The sequence below is a fragment of the Thunnus maccoyii genome, chromosome 21 (genome assembly GCF_910596095.1).
Source record: "Thunnus maccoyii chromosome 21, fThuMac1.1, whole genome shotgun sequence".
Lineage (NCBI taxonomy): Eukaryota > Metazoa > Chordata > Actinopteri > Scombriformes > Scombridae > Thunnus > Thunnus maccoyii.
In genome coordinates, this window is record NC_056553.1 from 26,227,417 (window position 1) to 26,248,779 (window position 21,363).

Here is a 21,363-nt window from a genome sequence, read left to right on the forward strand (position 1 = left end):
AAAAAAACACAAATGGGAACACAAGTCCTGCGTTGTTGTCACTGTAAAATGAAATTGGCAGTTGAACAATATTTGCAGTCGTAGTACTTCATAGGATGCATTCCAAAATGAAAAGCTGCATTTGGCAAGAATGTCATGTAAAAATGGATCCATGCTGTCAGTTCTGTTTGTCCAATTCTGCACCCACAACAACTGATTAATTCAAAGCTAAGAGAGAATCCAAACTACCTGCTGAACAGCAGTGAGTCTGGAGAACGCTGGATTTGCCAACATAGAGCTTTTCTCTCATTCAGCTGAGATCAGGTTTTGTTTTGTTTTGTTTTCCCACAAGTACATTTGCAACTTACCAAGTTGCCTAGAGCAGTTTTAAATTATGCAAGATAAAAATGAAAAGATTATTTAAATGCCTTTTTTTTAGCAACAGTTGAGGCAGCTTTCTTTCCTTTGCCTCTCTGTATGTTGGCAATGTCTGAGTTAATTTCATTAGATATTTGGTTTATACTCAGAAACTTGAACCATCACCAATCGGACACCTCAACTTTCTGAGAGAGCTCCATGACTGTCTGTGCCGCTGGCCCAGCACCCACCAAAAATAACTGCCAGCCAAAGCTCACCAGAGCCTGCTTTCCATTTTTACACATCTATTATTCAAATGCCACTGTCTCTTCCCTGTTGTCTCGTCTTTGTAATCACAGAGGGCCTGCCGTGAGCACATGGGTTGGCAGAGGAGGGATTACTGTTGGGGAAACTTTCAGAGGAGTGTTGTTTGCAACAAGGCCAAATAGTTATCCAAATTCAAAGACCCAAGAAGTATGTGCACAAAGCAACAAATCCAATCCACAGTACAGAAGATGTGACACAATGAAATGACAAAACCAAAGCCAATAATAATGGCCAAACAACACATTAATGATTTTACTTTTTTTTACAGTATGAGAGCTAAAAATATGCAGTATAAATGTACAGTATAATGGGTTTGTTCTCTGGGGAGCAGGAATGTAGTATTGGCTGATGTGGCACATGTGCTCACATTTTTTAAATTAAAGGTCCAGTTTTACATAAAGTCTCAAGTCTGTAACAGATCCAGAAAAACAAACCAGTTATATATAGAAGTCAACAAGTTGACCAAAATGGAACAAAAAATTCAACCAATGATTGTCAGCGAAGGCTGGCCAGCATCCTGGTACCAGTCAGTGCAGATACCTGAAAGTCACCTGACAAGAGCTGACATCATCTATTCACTATTATTCATCTGTATGAGAATGTGATTCAGCATTTTCCAAATGAAATATTTAGACTATGTTCACTTTTCATCCAGTTGTGATACTGCTGTATGTAAGCATTCTACACACACTCAGCTTGTAGCTAGCTCTGTCCTGCCCAATGTAGGCACTGATCCAAGATTTTGATGGACACACACACACACAAAATTGTGTTTCCATCACTTCAGAGGTAATTACATTGACTTACATTGATTTCCTGAAAATTTACCCTAACCCTAACCTTACCTTAACCTTATACCAAGTCTTCACCCTAAAACGTAATGATTTACGTTACGACAGACTTGCTTTTTGTACAAATATTGTTACTTGAGCCTCCCTGAGTGACTGGGGGAAAATGCATGACCCTCCCTCCACCATAAATAACCATATTTTATTATATTCACACTAAAGGTAGGTAGCATTGGAGATAATAAAAAGCAAAGGTTGACCTTTACGTGTAATAGTGACCCATGACTCTTAAACAGCAAACTACCAGCCCAACTTACTGTGTCCTCTCCTATAGTACTGCAAAAGTTACCCATGACAATTCCATCTCTGAAACAAAAATAAGACACTAACTTAGTCCAACCAATGTAACAAGCAAACAGCATGGGGGGAGTGAGAGTTATCACCAAAACACACAGCTGATTTCTTAAATAAAATGCAAATCCTCCTTACAAATAATCACATCAACACTCAAGCTGTGTGCACTTCAGCGGAATAAAGGTGCATGGCAGCCACCCTCCTACCACACAAAACCAACATTTAGTAAGCCATCACACGCACACACTCAAACAGGCATCACAGCCAGCACACAGCCAACATTTGCAACGTGCATATTAATGACAGTTTTCCCAAATTAACCATAACATACACAACAGTGGCAGCAGTGGCCAGAATAATATCAATTGGCATGGCGGCCATTATTAGATTTTAAAAACTTACCCTTCGATGATCGCATTAACGAAAGTTACTTGAAAACTAAATCCTGGAATTGAAAAAAGCCTTGGTTTTCTGCACCAAATTAGCTCTGGTGTAGGTCTTCCTTTACCAATTAACTCCAACTTTTCATTAGAATTAAATCTTGAAAAGGCATGGATAATCCTCACTAGCCATGGTTACTCCCGGCTTGTTTGTTTTTTTCCTGCTAGTTTGTGATTGTGTCTGCTCTGTTTCAGCCATGGTAGCTTTCCTAGCTGACAAATAATTGCCAGTATGGACAGTAATGTTCACAATATTTCACGTAAACCTTAATGACATTCATCAGTTCTCTGTCTTATCAGTCTCCCTTGACTTGTTTGTGTTTGTATGGGCCATGTAGACGTGGTGACGTAAATGTCGCTCTTGCTGCTGAAATTTGGCGGCAGATCTGGTGTAACTGTCCAATGGTGTGCAGACTCTGCCTACTCAGTGCACCACAGGTGTACCAGCGTGGTAATGTGTGGACTCACGCACAGTGGCCTTAACTTGTCATAAAGTAGCGACAACAAAGCCTTTATAGTGAAGATATGATTATGATTGGTCTATTTTACTGTCATTTGAATTACTTGGCCCTCTGTAAAATTATATCTGGAACATCAATCACAGAGCTGAAAGCAGCATTTTCCTCCCAGCAACTGTGGAGGTGCAGAATTCTGATAGGCTGACAAAAGGGGCTTCTTTCATTTAACCCTTCATATTCCATCACAAACTGAATAGGCAGGTTTGAATGGTTTGTTTCCTCAGAAACCTTAAGTCCCGTCACCATGCAGCGATAAAACACGTATTTAAAATAAATACAAAATGCAATCATTTAAAGGTGTATGTCCCTCTCATAAGCCAAAATAAAAATCAAAGTCCCTCCCTCAGTGCTTAAAAAATTATTTGACGTGCCATAACTGTCACGATTTTCATATACATATACACATATACAGACAAAACAATGAATCTATTAATAGTGAAAATAATCAGCAGATTAATTGATAATAAATAATCATTAGTTGCAGCCATAGTGCAGTCTCGCAGTCTGTAACATGACACATACTGTACATGCATGTGTACTAATAAGTACGAGAGCACTTTATATCACACAAGCAATATTACACAACACAAGATATATCCTAATAAAATAATAGGACAATATACTAGAACAGATACTGTGAGACGACATAAATCTGTTAACTGTCAGATATTCTTCTATACCAATTATACAGAGGTAATTATCCCTTTATTATCTCTGGTTGTATTAGCAGGATTGTTGGATTAATGTGATGAAGTATTTTGATCTGTCAGGATTTTAATTCAAAGGCTTATGCCAAAATAAATTTATAAAAAAACAAAAAGAATCCAAAACAGTATTTTATACATAAACAGTTTGTAATACCAGATAAATATCATTTCATATGGATATTCTGATATAATATTAAAGACATGTAGTCCATGCCAGATTTATTAGTAATCTGTGTTGTTTTTAATCTATGGTTTTATTTGATGGATATTTACTGTATTTCCTATGTTTTGTCGATTAGGATGAGAGCAGTGTGATGTTTTTATGGATAAATAACTTGAATGTTGTACTAAAGTCTGTTTGGATTTTGGTCAGGCCAGAAGAGGAGATCAGCAACACTCACTTAAGTTTGATGGGTATCTTATCATGAAGTAAGCTTTGCAGGAGTCTGGGGAATTCTTGACCTAAAGTGGACTTTTGCAAGCTGAAAGTCTCTACCAAAGTTCAAGGATTTATCTGAATCATCTTGAATCTTCCTCTAGGGACCATGAATATTCATACCAAATTCATCACAATCTGGACAGTAGCTGTTGAAATCTTGCTCTGGAGCAAAGTATTGCACAGACAGACTGACTGACCAGCTGGACATCAAGCTGTGTAGATGCTGCCACCATTTGGACAAAAAAAAAAGTCCGGCAATATGCAGAATCTTATGCTTGTTAATCTTCCCCATTTTTCTGTGGATTTGAGTCATCTGCAAGAGATGATTAGTGATAATTTTGTATTGCTCACTATGATCTGCTTTGAGCAGCACACATAGAGGATGAATGACTTGACTTAAGCATTAAATGACTTATTTAACTCACCAACAAATTAAAGGATTTATTTGCACATGTAGAGACGTTGGAGCGAATCAAACGGGATTAGCTGCTGCTGGTCTGAGAAAAATCACGCTGCACTTTCAAAATAACGGGATGTGACACAAAATATCCTCCAGAAATCTACTTTGAAGTATGAAGAATGCAGTATTCCTCCCAGAGCAGCTTCATCTGCAGAGCATGAGCAGTGTGAACGCTGACACCACTGACCTATATTTCCTCATTTCCACAAAGCTGAGATGCTGGATGAGAGGTGAGGGAGGCTGATACTGAGCCAAGAAAACAGACCTGAGAGAGGAGAAGAGAGGAGGAGGAGGAAGAGGGGGAGAAATGAGAGAGGCAGTGTGGAGCTCAGTGGGGGGCTGCATGAGCTACTTTCAACATGGAACACAAAAGCAGGATGAATCCTGCATGCGTGTTGCTTCATGCATTTATTCATTCAAGATCAAATATATAGCTGACTATATTTTATGAGCATCTTTAAAGGGACAATACAAGTCCTAAGATCTCTCTTTACCTCTTTGCTCTCCTTTGGCAGAATGTTGTTTGGTAAAGCTCAGTGTGCTGTTTGGAGAGTTACAGATGTTTTTCTGAGTGTCATCAAAATCCAAACAGCTTCCACTAGCAGCTGATTGTGCAAAGACCAGCAGACATCAAGTGTAACAGTTTCCTCTTTTCTCTCTCAACAATAACGTTTCTCATGCAGTTTTGATGTGACATTTGGTTGTTGTTTCAGCATTCTTGCCAGCTTTCATTGCCAGGTGCACATATGATGTTGTGTAATCAGTGCTTGGGTAATAGTTAACAGTTTTGTTTTTATTTTCCACTGAGATTTGGTTCCAGCTTCACAAATGAGATAATTGGCTGCTTTCATGGTTTTACAATGTACTAAACTGAATATTTTTGGGTTTTGGACTGTTGGTCAGACAAAACAAGATATTTAATGAAATCACCACATGCCCCAAGACTGTTGTGATGAGCATTTTTCTCTGTTTTCCGATGTTGTAGAGACCAAGCTGTTTATTGATTATATAAAAATAATCCTTAGTTGCAGTACTAATATATTGCTATACTCAAAGTCCCCTTCCACTCCAAAAATGTGTTTTGCTTTAGTTTAAGGGGGGTATTTACAAGCTAATCGATGTCCAGTATGCAACTTATACAAGTGTGAATGGACTTTGTCTTGTGTCCAGCAGATCAAGTTTTTGAACAATATTTGCATATCAATGAGGGAGAAGGAGGCTATGTGATTTTAAGGATTTTAATGAGGTAATTGGAAGCAAATTGCAATTTTTATTTTATTTATTCATTCATTTATTTATTTTAATTTTCTACGTTATGTTTTTACCCTATACCATCCTATTTAGTCTGTGCTTCCCTACTTGTATGTGATGTTACTCTTGCAGTTAGTTGTGGGTCTGTGTATCAGTGTATGAGTGACTGTTTTGTGGCTACTCTCAGGGTTCACTGTTCCCATTATGCCTACTAGGAAATGGTCTCTCTAACACATGACTTCTATGATTGATTTATTATTTTATATTACTATTATCATCCTCCCTTCTGTTGTCAGACGGTTGTGGAGGGGTTGGGAGGGACTATTGTTGTTTGAAATACCCTGTAACTATTGTAAAATTTGTATAAAAATAGATTTAAAAAAAGAAAGGTTCTAACAAATGAATACACAAAAACACTTCTCTTTACAGAAGGCTTTCGATACAAATAGGTTTTTCTTTCCATTCTGTCAGTCTTCAGGACATGGAAGCTGAGAAGGATGAGCATATACCAATGCAATTATAGAGTTTCAATGGATGAAGTGACCCATCTCTCCATTTACAGAATATAAACTATTTGGAAACAGAAAAGTTTAAGACAGCCACTTCATATTTTTTTATTCGACTATATCAATGAAACCATTATAATTAAAAGTATCAGATCAGACTTGTTACAGGTGTTTGTCACAAAACATTTGGCCAGTAATTTATATGAATGTATGGTATGGTAGGCCATTGGACCAAGACTTCCAGCAACACCTGTCAGGTCATAGACTGATCCTCCAGCAGTCCAGTTACAGCACTGAAACATTCACAGAGATAGAATGAGCTCTTCTCCAGACTTTATATATTATCATCAGTTATACTGCAGCTTAGATCCATAAAAAGGTCCAAAACTCAGATATTAATTTAAATGTCTTTATATTTAATTGAGATATATCTTTCAAGCTAACATTTAAGGCAGAGAGAGCTTAGCCACATACAAGTGATTCACAAGTACTGGAGATGATCTGATCTGAAGTATTGTGTCTGATGACATAGTTGACTGTCTTAATTAGTCTTATTAGTTAAAACAGTGTGAGGTGATAAAATAAAAAGATAAACAGATACACAAGTTGTTTTCTATTGTATCATTATTATTATTATTATTATTATTATTATTATTATTATTATTATTATTATTATCCCTTATTATTTGATGCATTGAAAGAAAAAAACACCAGAAAGCGAGAGAGGAGGGCTGTCATCCTTCTCATGTCTCCTTCTCCCGGCCAATCACGTTGGGTTACCTGGCTGCATCCTGCAGCTCTGCCTCTCCCTTTACTGTTTCTGTAGAAGTACCTTTAACATTGGTTTGACATTGATTGAGAGTTTTAGTCAGCACTTTGTTAGAAATAACAAAGGAAGAAAAGCCTCTAAATGTAATTATGTTTGGGTGTGTATTTACTGCTGTACTGATCAGTTTGATTTGTGTACAACAGTAGTTAGCATAGAGAGATTAGAACATGGAAATCAGCTGTACAAAGAAATACATACCAGGTACCTTACTTGTTAATGTTTATTTATTGTTGAAGCTGCATGGGGAATCTTTATGTCACTGTAGATGATAAATATGATCTATAAGGATCCTCCTCAGTGGTGCACAATATTCCTTCCTTCTTCAATCATTTTTTCACTCTCTTAAGTCTTGCCTTGCTTCCACATGTCTTCTTACTGTCCCTCTCTCTAAATATCCTAATTACCTTTATGTTACAACTAATGTTGAAGAAGCTGATTGGTTTGAAAGAAATGCAGGACATGAGACAGAAAGGAAGGAAGGACAAAACAGAACTGTGTGCAAACTTTGGCAGAAACAGGAGACAGACAAAAGAAGGGAAGTCTGCAAACAGAGGCCCTCTGTGTGGTCGTGTATAAGTATGTGTATTAGCTTTATGGCTCAGCTCCCAGCAGGAGTGTGTTGACTTGAAGAGATCCCCGTGTTGGGGCTCCTAGCGGGGCCCTCTTCCATCACACTGCTCTACTTAACATTAGCTGAGCGAGCAGCACGCCCGCCACTGTGTACTGAATCGGGGGTATTAAGCTGCATGATAAAGCCAATGATGCTCCAGGCCACATTCAACTCCCACTGACGCATCTCACTGCAGTCCTCTGTGGACACGTTACCGCCTTCAATTACATATCAGCTCTCTGCCTACACACATGCACCTCACGTCTCTGTGGTCCTCTTTAATGGGACACCACAGAGCCGGGGGGGTTGTTAGAAAACATTTGCGAAGGAATTCCGACACAACAAAACTGCAGCGTACTGGCATATGAAATGGAATGGTATATACTGGAGTTTTCATCTCTTTCTTGTTATGTCTCAATGAGAAACATCTTAAAGCAATTTTAGGTGTTTATATTTTCCCCTAGAAGAAATGTGAGTGTTATTACCTGATTTTATTGACTTGTAAGTCTCATTTACTGGATTCAGTTGTGCCATTTCAATCCATGTGTCTCCTGATTATATAGTACATACTGTAGTTTTTTCAGGGAAGGTTATTGAATTGTGTTTCTGCAACACAGACACACGTGAGAGCAGATAGACGTTCAATAACGAATGTCATTCCAACTCAAAAAAGTGAAAACGTCTTGCTTCCAAAAAGAAAATATTAATTGATGCTTCAGAAAAGAAATATAAATGAACAGAAGCTCATGCAAACATGAAGAACCAACAATGTTTTCTTCTTCACTCTTTTTAAGATGCCTGTCTCACACAACAGATGCACACAAATACAAAAGCAGCAGTGATGCAGGTCATAAATATATTTATAAATAATTTATATCTATAAAACATTATAATAATGTATGCAAAGGTCAACAGAATCTTGGCAAGTAGAGAGAAATTCATCGTACCATCATCCTGTAATGACACTCGTGGCCACAATGGCTGCTGCTGAGATGCGGGTCGCCTCATTAGACAGATTTTTCATTTTTCTGCTTGCGTAGTCTCTTTAACCCCTGTTTTCCTCCGTTCCTTGTGACCTCCTTTGGACATGCATCTGTTCTATGGCCCAGGGCAAACTCTGTGCTTATGGAACACACCCAACAGTTTTGATGGTGTTTCTGGTGAAAACAGTTTGTGCAGCCTGTCTTTTCATCTTCACAGCTCTGCTCTCCCATTGCTCTTCATAGGAGAGGACGCCCACTAGTAAAATGCCACTAACTCACAGCACTCATGTGTAACACTGTGACAGGTCAGTGGTGAAATCGTTGCAGCCAGCCATTCAGCATGTCCAAAGCAGAAATTTACATAACCAGGCAGGCCCTCTGCAGAGTTGATCCCTGGCTATCTTCCATAGACCAGTGAAGCACTTTAATTCGCTCCACTGAAGGATCAACACCAGTTTTATTACTCTGACTTTATTTCATGGCTTGGATTGAACTTGTATTTTATGTTTATGATTTTAAGACCTCAAGCTGGCTATAATGAACATGAGCTTGCTGTGTCTCATTTTGTTGGGATGAGAAGAATTTGTACACTAGATGTGAGCTGAGATCAGTGTGAGCACTTTATGTTCAGAAGAGCAATTAATTCCACATGCTTCCTTCACCCCCCTCAGGTCATGAAAACTATTTTCAAATTAGCATGGTCATTGAACCGTAGGGTTATGGAGACATTTGCAGCATTCACTCCCTGTTTATTTATTCATTCATTGGCATTGTGATAAAAGCTCCTCCTGTCTCAGCTGTTTATGACTCTGACCTGCCTCATGAATTTTTCTGTCTGTCTGCGTCCATCGATAGCTGCCGATCCTGGTATCGTCCGTGGTCAGCCTGTACTTTCTGGAGTGGACGGATGTGTTCAAGCCGGTGAAGTCTGGTTTTAACTGCCATGACCGCAGCCTGAGTCTGCCCTACATCGATCCCAACCACGAGGTCATTCCCCTGCTGATGCTGCTCAGCCTGGCCTTCGCTGGACCCGCCATCACGGTACGAATGAAAAACAAGACAGAAAACTGACAGTCAGTTGTAGAGGACTTTTACATGATGAGACTTACAGTATTATTGTCTAAACATCTAAGCATCAACTGTGAACAGGAAGGAACAGAAATGGTTAATCTATATGTTGTTTTTCCTCAAAAATGATCATTTCCTTTGATACACCTCAAATATACATGATACATCAGGGTTTCCATCCACCCTTTCTTTTTCAATTTGCGCAAAAATGTATTTCATGTTTCAGTTTCATGAGAGGAGGAGTTTCAAATAAGAATAATATGTTCTCCTTGGAACTATGGTATCTCACAAAAAACTTTCCCAGCAGGACTAGTCTGATAAAGTCTTAATCTTTAAAAAGACTTTTTTCTGAAAACAGCTGTTAGAAAAGGAGAGTCATCTCATAATCAGTGTCTTATATGTGTATCAAAATGTCACAAGCTGACATATATAGCTGAGTAATCACATTAAAGGATGGGTTCACAATTTTTTAAGTCTGTCTTAAAACAATTAGGAGCCCAAATAAACACTCAAACATGTTTTTCTTGCTGTAATCATTCCTCCTCTTCATACTTGGTGGGATTGCTGTGGTGCTGCACCCCCGAAGCCCCCTGTGCTGATGATAACATGGCTGTAATGTGAATACTCAGCTTAACTATCTTCCCACCTGAAATGCTTTATATTTCTGTTCTTTGGTCTTTATAATTATAGTCTAATTTATGTGCAGGGAGACCTTCTATAGTACCGTAATTCAAAGTAGCACAAGTTTCGGTGACCAGTTTAAACACACTGATGCTTGCACAGAAATACATACACACAGAGTAAAAAAAGCCCTGGGCTTCTAATATTGCCCACAACACACACAAACACATCCTCACTGAGATATACAAGGTCTGAGTTGAGCAGTGGGTCAACAGGACAGGCCCCTCCAGGCCAGCCCAGCTCACTCACTGTTGATCTATATTATCCTGCCCTCCTGAGGCCAGACAGGCTAGCTCTGCATGCACATTTATTGTGACCAGCCAGGCATGCCATCTAGCATGCGCACACACTCACACATACACACACACACATATATATCAGTGCATTCCAAATGCTTAATTGCATGAAAAGGCGTTTTCCTGGAGCTAGTTTTCACACTAACCCAAGGGTTCCTTTGTAACACTCATTGTTACAGTGGTTTCATAGAGAAGGAGTTTAAGGGATAAACACAAGAGGAGGAGTTTCAGTTAAGACCTTTCATGTCATGGTCAGGTAGAAACAGGTAGATTTGACAGTATGCCAGAGAAGGAAAATAGTAGTTATCTGATTTAGTTGAGATTTTATGTTTTATTTCCCTCAAATAATGACTTGAGGAATGTAGTCTTTTAATTCAGTTTACTTATTTCCAGACCAGTAGATGTGTTTTATTATTGCAGCTGTGTATCTATGGTATCTTTTAAAGTCACATAAGCACTGGGGACTGTTCAAAATCAAACAAATGAATAAATCAATATTTCAGTTCTGTTTATTGGTAGTTATATTTGGGATATGATGCTTATGGAACAAGGGCTGGGCTGTACGGCAATTTGCTTTTTAAAATCAGAATATTTATCAGTCAATTTCAATAAAAAAAAATAAGTCAGCATTTCTGTTGAGCTGTATGATCTGGAAACTGCAGTTCTCTGTATTTGTAGTGTATGGTGTAAAATGTTTACAGGTGGAGATGCTTCAGATGATAAACCAATCAACTTTGTGGCATTTTCCATCTTTATTGGCGCAGGTTTTGGGCAGAGTAATACATCACCTGTCTGTTTTGTCGGACGTCAGGGAGTCTAGTCCCAACCCGGACTCATCCACTTTGTGGCCAAACAGGGATGTCAGTAGCCAAAGTATCTCCACACATGATTTTTCTTTTATTATATTTGGTACCAAACATTTCATCTAATGTAGAACATCACAATGGAAGATTCTGTTTAATTCATCTGAGTGTTGAGATCCATTCTTAGGAATACATATCTGTGGTAAATAAAGAGGTAAAAAAAAAAGGATGGCTAAAGGTCAAAATCATCATGTGACAGGGTTGATAGGGTTCAGTGTTCTAGTTTTAGCTTCCATTATTTAAATCTCTTAAAGGCCTGAACACCTGCACCCTTAGTCATGCGGACGTTGGGTGGAGCTATGCTTTGAATTAGGTGATGCACTTGAATGATAACCACATACACAGGGCTCCATCTCATCAGAGAGATAGTAAACAATCATATTGATGAGTCATACTGCTCTCCTCATTGTTTTTCCTGCCTCTATTACTCAAATCCTGTGGCTCTCTGAGACGCAAAACCCCATAATATGACACGTGCTGATGTTCCTTTTCTCCCTCTGACTGACGTGTCATCTCTGCAGCTGTGTCGACAGCACTCTGCTTCTCTGACTAATGCTGCTGAGACATTACACACTTTTCCTTTATCATATTTTTGACTGACATCATGTAGGAAGCAGAGACACTGATGTTTTACTGATGGCTGTGATGAATCCAGCCACATCATCCTCTACAGTCTTCATCAAATCAGAGTCTTCCTCACAGAGCGCTCAGTTTATCTCTGTGTACAGACTTTAGGCATGTTCCATGTGGACTACAGCAGCTCCTCTGCAATGATTTCCTTATTCAAGCTTCAGGGCATGTTCACAGTAAGCTCCTTTTTGTAGAAAATCACTAGCTCAACTACATTTAGTGCTGACAAACAGGCAAAGATTTAAATGCTTTATCTCCCTGATGACTGTTTCTGACAGCAAAGAGTAACAGCTCAGCTCAGACACTATACTGCTTTACTGACTCTCCATCAACTGTCTCTTTTCATTTCTCATTCTGTGCACACTTTTTGTTTACAGTCACCACTTTGTGACTCCCTTCCTGCCAGTCTTTGTTAACCTTAAAGAGTCAATTCACTGAAAGTACAACAATAATAATAACTATAATAATAATAATTTTTCTACTTTTAGTGATATCTGGCCATGCAGATAGCCGTGGTCGTATTTGTTGTCACAGCCTGGCTCTTGCACTGTGGCAAGACTGAGATACATGCTGAACAAAAAGTAAACATATTTTCAACTAATTAGTCAAAATAATGCAAACCAGTTAAAAGTGCAGCTCAAAGTGCTCACATTAAAAGTAATGACTGTTAATCAAAGAAAGCAACAAGTCTACATTAAACGACCAAATACATTGTTTGACCATTTGACTTCAGAACGACACAAAGGAGCATTTTCTAATCTGGCACCCATATCAGCAGTAATCAGCAGGATAATTGTAGATTTTGTTAGAAAAATAACGATGTTTATGATGTGACAACGCCGTGGTTAAGGTCTGGTTAGGTTTAGGCATAAAAACCACTTGGTTGGTTTAAGGAAAGATCATGGTTTGGGTTAAAATGATCACTTTGTCAAAGTTTGGGTCTGTTATTTTTTGTTTTTTTTGAGGTTTTTATATCATTCTGTAGCTTCCTGGTATTGTTCAGTAAATAAACTCTTATTAAATATTACACATGTATATGTTTGAGATAGTTTAACAGATACAAAGAACATATTTTTGTTGATAAGCCATAGCCATATAGGTTTTGTTTCACTGTAGCCAATCAAACGCTTCAGCCCACCTCCCAACTGTCCACTGACTGGTCACACTGGTGAAGGTGCAAGGGCTAAAGTGGCAGTCTTAGCTGAATCCTTGATGAAAGCAAAGTGTTGTTATTGAAGTTGTAAGGAGCTTAGCTAAACAATGGAGGCAGGCCAACCTGTTCTCATTCCCAGGTTGTCAAATGCTGATGCTTTGTCACGCCCCTGAGTCTCATGCAGATGCACAAGGTACCCTTTGGTGTCTGCATTGTGACACACCAGGCTTTCAACTCCAATATTGCCCCATGTGTGGCAATATTAGATGCTCAGAGCAACTGCTCCGGCCTTCCATTGATTCCGATATTAACCCGACCACGGTGCTATAAGACTATGTGAGCATCAGTGCCGTTGGAGAATCAGTGACCCACTGTCCGGAAATATTTTCCTCACTGTCAGTTCCCATGTTAAGATTTTCTTTTAATGATATCCTCAACAGTTTTCTTGATAATTCAACAATACAATAGGTTAATCTTATGACCATCAGTTTTAATTATTTCTCTTTCGATCCTGAGAAATCAATTTTGTTTTTTGTTTTGGATAGTGGAGGGAATAGGAATAATACTACTTGAAATTAATATTAAGCACTCATAAAGATAATAGGGGCATCATCTCCTGATTAAGTAAACAATTAATTAAATAATGAATTAGGAGAAAAATAATTAAATCAAATAAATCAGTTTTATATCTGAAAGGCGTAAATTCTGAATACAGGGACCTCCATCTTCTAATATAAAGGAAAACACAGATACAATGACTTAGCTATAAATAAAGATATTTAATGAACTACCAAGGGATAGGGATGAATGGGTACACTAAGCATATATACAGACAGATGACAATTCAAAGGAAAAACTGGTACAGGTGTGAATGCTTGACCCCCACAGTGAGGGGATCTGATGGCTCTGTTATGCTTTGGGGGGCATTTTGCTGCCATGGTTTGGGTCCACTTGTCCCCTTAGAGGGAAGGATCACTGCAAATCACCCCAATTCACAGGGAGTTCATCCTCTAGAAGAGTTCAGTGACTTGTAGAATCAATGCCAAGGCACACCATTCTTCAAAAAGATATTCCCTCATTTGGTGTTTTGATGATGGTGGTGGAGAGTGCTGTCTAACACGTCATTCCAAAATCTCCCATAGGTGTTCAGTTGGGTTGAGATGTGGTGACTCTGTAGGTCATAGCATATGATTCACATCATTTTCATACTCATCAAACCATTCAGTGACCCCTCATGACCTGTGAATTGGGGCATTGTCATCCTGGAAGAAACCATTCCTATCAGGATAGAGATGTTTCATCAAAGGATAAAAGTGATGACTCAGAACAACTTTGTATTGATTTGCAGTGATCCTTCCCTCTAAGGGGACAAGTGGACCCAAACCATGCCAGCAAAATGCCCCCCACAGCATAACAGAGCCCCCAGATCCCCTAACTGTAGGGGTCAAGCATTCAGACCTGTACCAGTTTTTCCTTTCATTTGTCACCCATCTATGCATATATACAACTAGAATGAATGAATGAATGGATGTTATCAAAAACAAGCCAAAAGCGCAATGAAGGGCAATTAACTCTAAGTAAAGCCAATAAAATTAAATTTTGGATAGCTCTTTGCATCAGCTCTGAGACAGAAGCATGACAGATGGTCATCCTACTGTTTCCGTGATGATGTAGGGCTGATAATGAGGCAAGATTCCTGGAAAGTGGCAAGCAAGGCGAAGAAGACTCGGTTATCCTCAGGTCGCCTGAGTAACAGCCAGATGAGAACCATTGCAGTAGGTTCAATGAAACAGCTTTGGTTCACTGCTTCTCAGTAGGATGAATCCAATCTCAGACTAGTTGAGGCTATGTAGTGGACACACACAGCAGGGAGGTGTCCCATTCTCAGTGAATTCAGTGGCAGGCTGCAGAGTTGGATGCATGGAGCTCTAGACCAATCAGGAAAGCCCTTGGAAACGTCTTTAAAAACTTTAGCTACACAGCTACAAAAATAATAGGTCATTAAAATGTCAAATGGTATGGCTTGGCTTGGGGCATAGGCTTCTTTGTAGTCTTTCTTTTTAGTTGAGAATTCCTTTCTGGAGATTGTATCTCTCAGGGAAAAATGAAAAAGACAACGCCTAAAACGCAACACAGGCCAGTAGGCTGGTTAGGACAAGAGAAAACAGAAGAAGCAACAGCCACCAACAAGCCAAAACGGCAGAAGAAGAGCACCAGATAAAGAGTTGTAAAACTTCTTATAGTCTAGAAGGCATGTTTTGGAAGAAATACGATCCTTGGCGCTCTTTTGAGGGACCACATTGATTACTAATTAATTCCTTTGTGCATTCATTATGCACCCCCCCACCCCAACACACACACCACTCAGCCCCTGTCTCAGTTCTCCCCTGTGTCTCCAATAGAGTTGTCCAACTTAATGGCAGGAACGAGAAGCTCGACTTGTGTTATGGATCCCATCCAATCTTGTTAAGGACTGCCTCCCAGCTATCTCCTCACTCATCAAAGAAATCATTTACTCCTCCTTCAGTTCTGGTTCAGTTCCCTGAACACTCAAACTGTCACCCCCATCCTCAAAAATCCTGGACTCAACCCTGATATCCTGAGCAATTTCCGGTCCATCTCCAGTCTCCCCTTTCTGTCAAAAATACTGGAACGTTTTGTTGCCTACCAACTTAAAGCCCACCTCATTTCCATCAACCTGTTCAAACCGTTTCAATCCAGTTTCTGCTCACAGCACAGCACTGAAACAACCCTCCTCGAAGTCACCAACAACCTCCTCCTCTCATCAGACTCTGGTCACCTCAGCATTCTCATCCTACTCAACCTCACTGCAGCTGTCAACATCAGTCACACAGTTCTTCTCTCCTGCCTTGAATCCTCCCTTAACATCACCGGTACTGCCCTCTCCTAGCTAAAGTCAATCAAATCATAAAATATTAAGCATTCAAGACTCTTGGTCTCCCAAAAATAATTTCTTATCCGAGAAACACTGTCCTTTGTTGCTTTAGCTTTGATTGGTGTTTAATTTTAGCATCTTTATGCAAAAGGTTTGCTTTCCCCTGTTTCTAACAGCTATCAGATCAGTCTGCTCTATATGCATGAAACTACATTTTTGTACAGTTTTATGCACTCTGGGCTGGATTTTTTAAAAGAGAAACTTCTGGGAACACTGCTTTATATCAGACATTCAAGCATCACATTAAAATCTAATTGTTTTAAGTAGTTGTTTTATCTCTTTGGTGTCTCTCAGGTCTTGTTTTGTTGCATTTGATATAAATGTTGTAAATTAATGATGTTTTCATGTAACTATATAGCACCTATTTAATGCTGCCATTTGAGCAGGTATCCCTTGTAAAAGAGATCATGTATGTTAACTGAAGCTCTAATTGCAGAGCTTTTGCCTCTCAGGCCATATAGAAGCTGTGTGGCCTGAGGGGCAAAACCACATGCTGCTGCTCACAATACTGCTGATGAGTGCATGCAAAAAACTGATGGACAGAAGTAACTGTTTGTTTTATTTTCATAAACTCAGAGTTTCCTCAGCAGGATCACTGCTGCAGAGAATACTGTTCAGAGAGATTTTAGTGAGTAACTCAAACAGAAGCTTTAAAAGTGGCAAGACAAAAATAGGTTTTTGAGTGAGGGGGACGTGTCCCCGCTATCTTCAGTAATTTAGGCCCTTAGTCGGAATGGAACTTTGGACATGATGATTACATGGTATGATTACTAGGTCAGTGGCATGAACACTCCCTGATTTTGTTAGTTTCTGATAGTGCTGCCAAATCCCCAAACCTAACACTAACCATGACCCTCCCAGCTCACAGATGATATTTAGAGAACATCAGCACTGAACTCTTTCCCATCCAAATCAAATTCTCTCCTCAGCATCTTCCTGCATGCAGCTCCAAAATGCCTTAAAGTTAAAAAAAACAAAAAAAAAACAACTCTGGCTCTCCTCAGCTCACAGGGACTCTAAAACCATTACCACTGAGCAGTTGATTCTGTGCTAAGATGCATACTGACTTTTGACAGAGACACAAAGGACTAAAAACCACAGTGTCTTCCCAGAAGCCAGTCTGAAGGCAAGATAGAGATGTGCAGCAGAGCTGTCTCACCAGATGATGTGGGAAAACTCAGCTCTCTACCAATCGATCAAAGCCATGCACATCTCACACAGCTCCGTCTGTTATCAGCCAGACAGGATTTTAATTTTTTGTACCCTCAGACATCAATAGATTCAGACTCCTCATATCAGCTGATAGCACAGAGATCCTTCTCACAGCAACTAGTGGAGCAGAAGAGGACCTGAGGCTCCGTCAGGATGCCTCTCGCAGGCTGCTGAACACTCAAGTGCTTTGACTGTCACTTTGTGTTAGAGCTGCTGCACACCCTCAAGGCTTATGGGAAAATGAGTTCTTTCAGCAGGGGGGTCAGACAATTGTTACAGTTATTCTAATTCAATTCATGTTCCTCTGGAAAAATCATCTGAAAACCCTGGCGGGGCTGGTGCTAGGGATGAGACTCAGTAGCAGTTTTGTGATGAGTGAAGAGATGGAGGCTATGTTGGTGGAGCTGCTGCAGAGGATTTTTAAAAAGCTGTTAAGTGAAAAAGGTCACAGTTCCGTGCTACATTTCCACTTGATTCAGCAGTTTGTGCAGTTCAGACAGTTTGTTAAATCTGACTTGGAATATTCACACAAACAAACCTCAGAGAAAAAAGTAAGAAAGGTTTAGGAGAAGAATATGAAAATGTTCTTGCATGAGGCCCAATGTTTTATCATCAGTCATGACTTTCCCTCATTTTATGAGAATTGTTTATTAACATGATTTTGAAATGATGATATGTTTTCAGAAGTCTGCTTCAGGTCCAGGTTTAGGTTTGGATACAGGTAGGCTGGAACACAAAGGCAAATGGATCTGGCAGAGAACATGTGTGTGCAGGTGTATATACAGAGACAGATGGGGCTTTATGTGAGAATGGCTGGTGATGGCAGGTGACTGGGAAGACAGGACAGTCTTAGGGCATCTGATGGGAAGGTGTAAGACTATATATTGTTTATTTCTTTGTCTTTGAATGAATCTTTGGCATCCTATATAACATGTAAAACATGCAATATATCCTTATTTGGTGTAACAAAGCTTTGTGTTCATTTCTGTATTTTATGACCTTCATCAAATGTACATGATGGGAAGAGTTACCACTTCAGTACTTTGTGTCACATTGGGTTTTAATGAGGTCAGAGAAAAAAAAATTGACTGAAAAAATGAGAGTTAGACCAATATACTGAGTCATGGTTAGATTAATTCATCCATAAAATATGCAAATTGCAGTGCTTCTGTTATTATTAACCAACACTGATCACTGAGCAGAAAATGAATACTTATATTTGTGAAATTTAAAAATAGAAGTCTAGAGGCATTTTATGCCTTTAGTGAATAGCACCAGTACAGAGATGACAGGAAACAGGTGAGGGAGAGATGCAACAAACGGGTTGTTGCAGTTCATGGTCAGCTGGTCTGGCCATGGAGACACTGCTTCATGAAATATTTAACAGCAACACGGCAGTCAGTCAGTTGTCACTCTGAATCTATCGTTTGATTATTTATCATAATTTGCTGAACTGATCAATGTAACACCTCAGAGTGTCAACAAAGTCTACATTATAAGATTCATAAAGGTAGAATTTCATTGGGCTGTTGTATTGCATTAGGTTTGTGTCCATGCATTTACAAGATGTGACACCAGCATGGTCCTAAATCTGTATTCAACATCCATTTGAATTCATCTGAAACAGAGTCAGTGTCTGTACACAGCAATCAGACATCATCAGACTAATAAATAAGCTGCTAATGAACCTTTGTTGGAGTTAATTGATAAACAGAACAGATGAGAACAAACTGAAGGCAGCAGTGAGAGCAGGCAGCAAACTCAACACACTAGTTGCTTTTCACTTCACATTGTCTCAGTTACTTGACAGTGCTCAACCTGATAATAGTTTATTAATACTTCAGTAGATTGTAACATTCAGGCATAAAACTGATACATGTATAGTGTTTTGTTTTATATTGTATGATCATACATATTTTTTTTCATTTTTGTAGAGAAAACAGCTGTTTCTTCTTTTATAAGAGAAAAATTTGCTATAAATTTCCCAGATAAACCCTGGTTTATTGAGTCTCATAAGTATAGTGTGTCAGTTTCAGTATTATGCAGATCTCTGGAGGCCCTCCTCTAAGTACTGTTAATCCCTCTCACTGTCCATCATTGATCCATTGTTTTTCTCTCCCCTCTCTTCTTTCCTCTCTCTCATTCTCTCTATCTCCCTCTCCTCTGTCCAACCCTGTATACCTCTTCCTCACCATCCTCCTCTTTCTGCAGAGGTCTATGATCTCAGAGAATTAGCGCAGACAGCCAGGTATCCCACTGCCACCCCACATGTCACTTCTAGAGGAGTGTGTATTTGTGTGTATTAGTGTATGACACAGGAAGTAGCCGTCTTGGCGTGTGCTCTTGGCTTAAACTAGCATTCAGAGGGGCATAGATAGGCTGAGCTGTGGAACACCGTCCACATCAAAACAGCCGATCCCTGCGGGGTACAAAGCTCAGAGGCTCAAATTTTACTGTAGACATTTGTGTCCAGGCATGATGGAGAAACACTTAGGGTGACTTCTCACTTAATTATAGGTTTAAAAAGAATAGTAAATTGCTCTGCAAACAGTGCATGTTGGAGGCTGCACCTTGTGACCCAGAGGAGAATAACCAGGAATAAAAACTATGAAACTAAAAGATGGTTGAAGAATCTAGGATTTTAAAAAGTGAGGGGACACAATGGAACGTCCTTGTCTTCCTACTGCCGTATGCAAACACATGTAACAGGTGTGGTACTGTGTGTTGACAGATAATGATTGGAGAGGCCATCCTGTTCTGCTGTCTGTCTCGAAGGAAGAGCGGTGCCGGAGCCGAGGCCAATATCAACGCTGCTGGCTGCAACTTCAACTCCTTCATACGCAGAGCCGTCCGCTTTGTTGGTACAATGAGTTTGTTATTTCTTTTATACACTGAAAGTATGGTAACACTCCGGGGACTGATTTTTGTTTCCCAACTTTTTTTGATGATTCATTTACCAACATAAGAATGACAGACAGTCTTGCAGCTTCTCCCAGACAAAATGTGTTTTAAATATGAACGCATGTATGTCTTAGAAAAAGACAGTAGGTATGAAAGCTGTCAGTGGGTGAATACTTCTTCTCATGTGCATGTGCATGGCTTTTGTGTGTGAGTTGTACAGTTCACCCAGCAGTAATATCAGTGGTGTCTATGAACCATTTGCTTCATCTTTCTGTGTCCTCAGGCGTTCATGCATTCGGTCTTTGTGCCACGGCCCTCATCACTGACATCCTTCAACTGATGACAGGCTACCCAACACCCTACTTTCTCACCGTGTGTAAACCTAACTACACCACGCTCAACATCAGCTGTGAGCAGAACCCCTACGTCATGGAGGATATCTGCTCAGGTGCCGACCCAGCAGCCATCAATCAGGGCAGGTCAGTTTGGATTCTCTGCATTTAACATTGAAGAGTTATTGTAATGAGAAAAATAGAGACTCCCACTTAAAGCTGCAGGAAGCATACTGATTATATATGTTTAAGCCAAGAGGGGGAAAGTCTGCAGTGTGATGCATTACGAACACATTATGAGCCAAATATTGTCAATGTTAGAGAGGAACCAAGGGAACTATATGTGGCTGCACTAAATCCATCAGTCCAACACGAGAGTCATGTCATACCCACCAGTCTGCTGCTCTCACTCACTCTTCTCTAACACTGGTTTTATTCACAAATTATTTCAACTCACTTCCATTTTGCTGTTTTTTGATCACTGTTAAGCTATCATTGAAACCCAGAACTTCCTGTAGGGATGTTACAGACTAAAAGCTATTCCAGCCTCTCAATGGACATAATCCCTACCATTGCTTTACTTTGAAACATCTGCAGGAAGTGTCATGACTCTAGTAGTATTTATCACACTGAACTGACCATGTGAGTACTGGTAATTCCTCAGTTTACCAGGGCATTACAATCTTAGCGTTCATTCATCAGCACACAGAGAGCATACTAACC

General features: G+C 39.6%; 1 protein-coding gene across 1 annotated transcript in view; it reads left to right on the top strand.

Moving 5' to 3' along the window:
• LOC121888504 (2-lysophosphatidate phosphatase PLPPR4) overlaps positions 1-21,363 on the top strand; it is a 53,399-nt gene that overhangs the window by 18,701 nt on the left and 13,335 nt on the right. Inside the window, exons 3-5 of the mRNA XM_042400067.1 lie at positions 9,404-9,589; positions 20,139-20,268; positions 20,592-20,787. Coding sequence (XP_042256001.1) covers positions 9,404-9,589; positions 20,139-20,268; positions 20,592-20,787 — 512 coding nt within the window. The remainder of the gene's footprint in view (positions 1-9,403; positions 9,590-20,138; positions 20,269-20,591; positions 20,788-21,363) is intronic.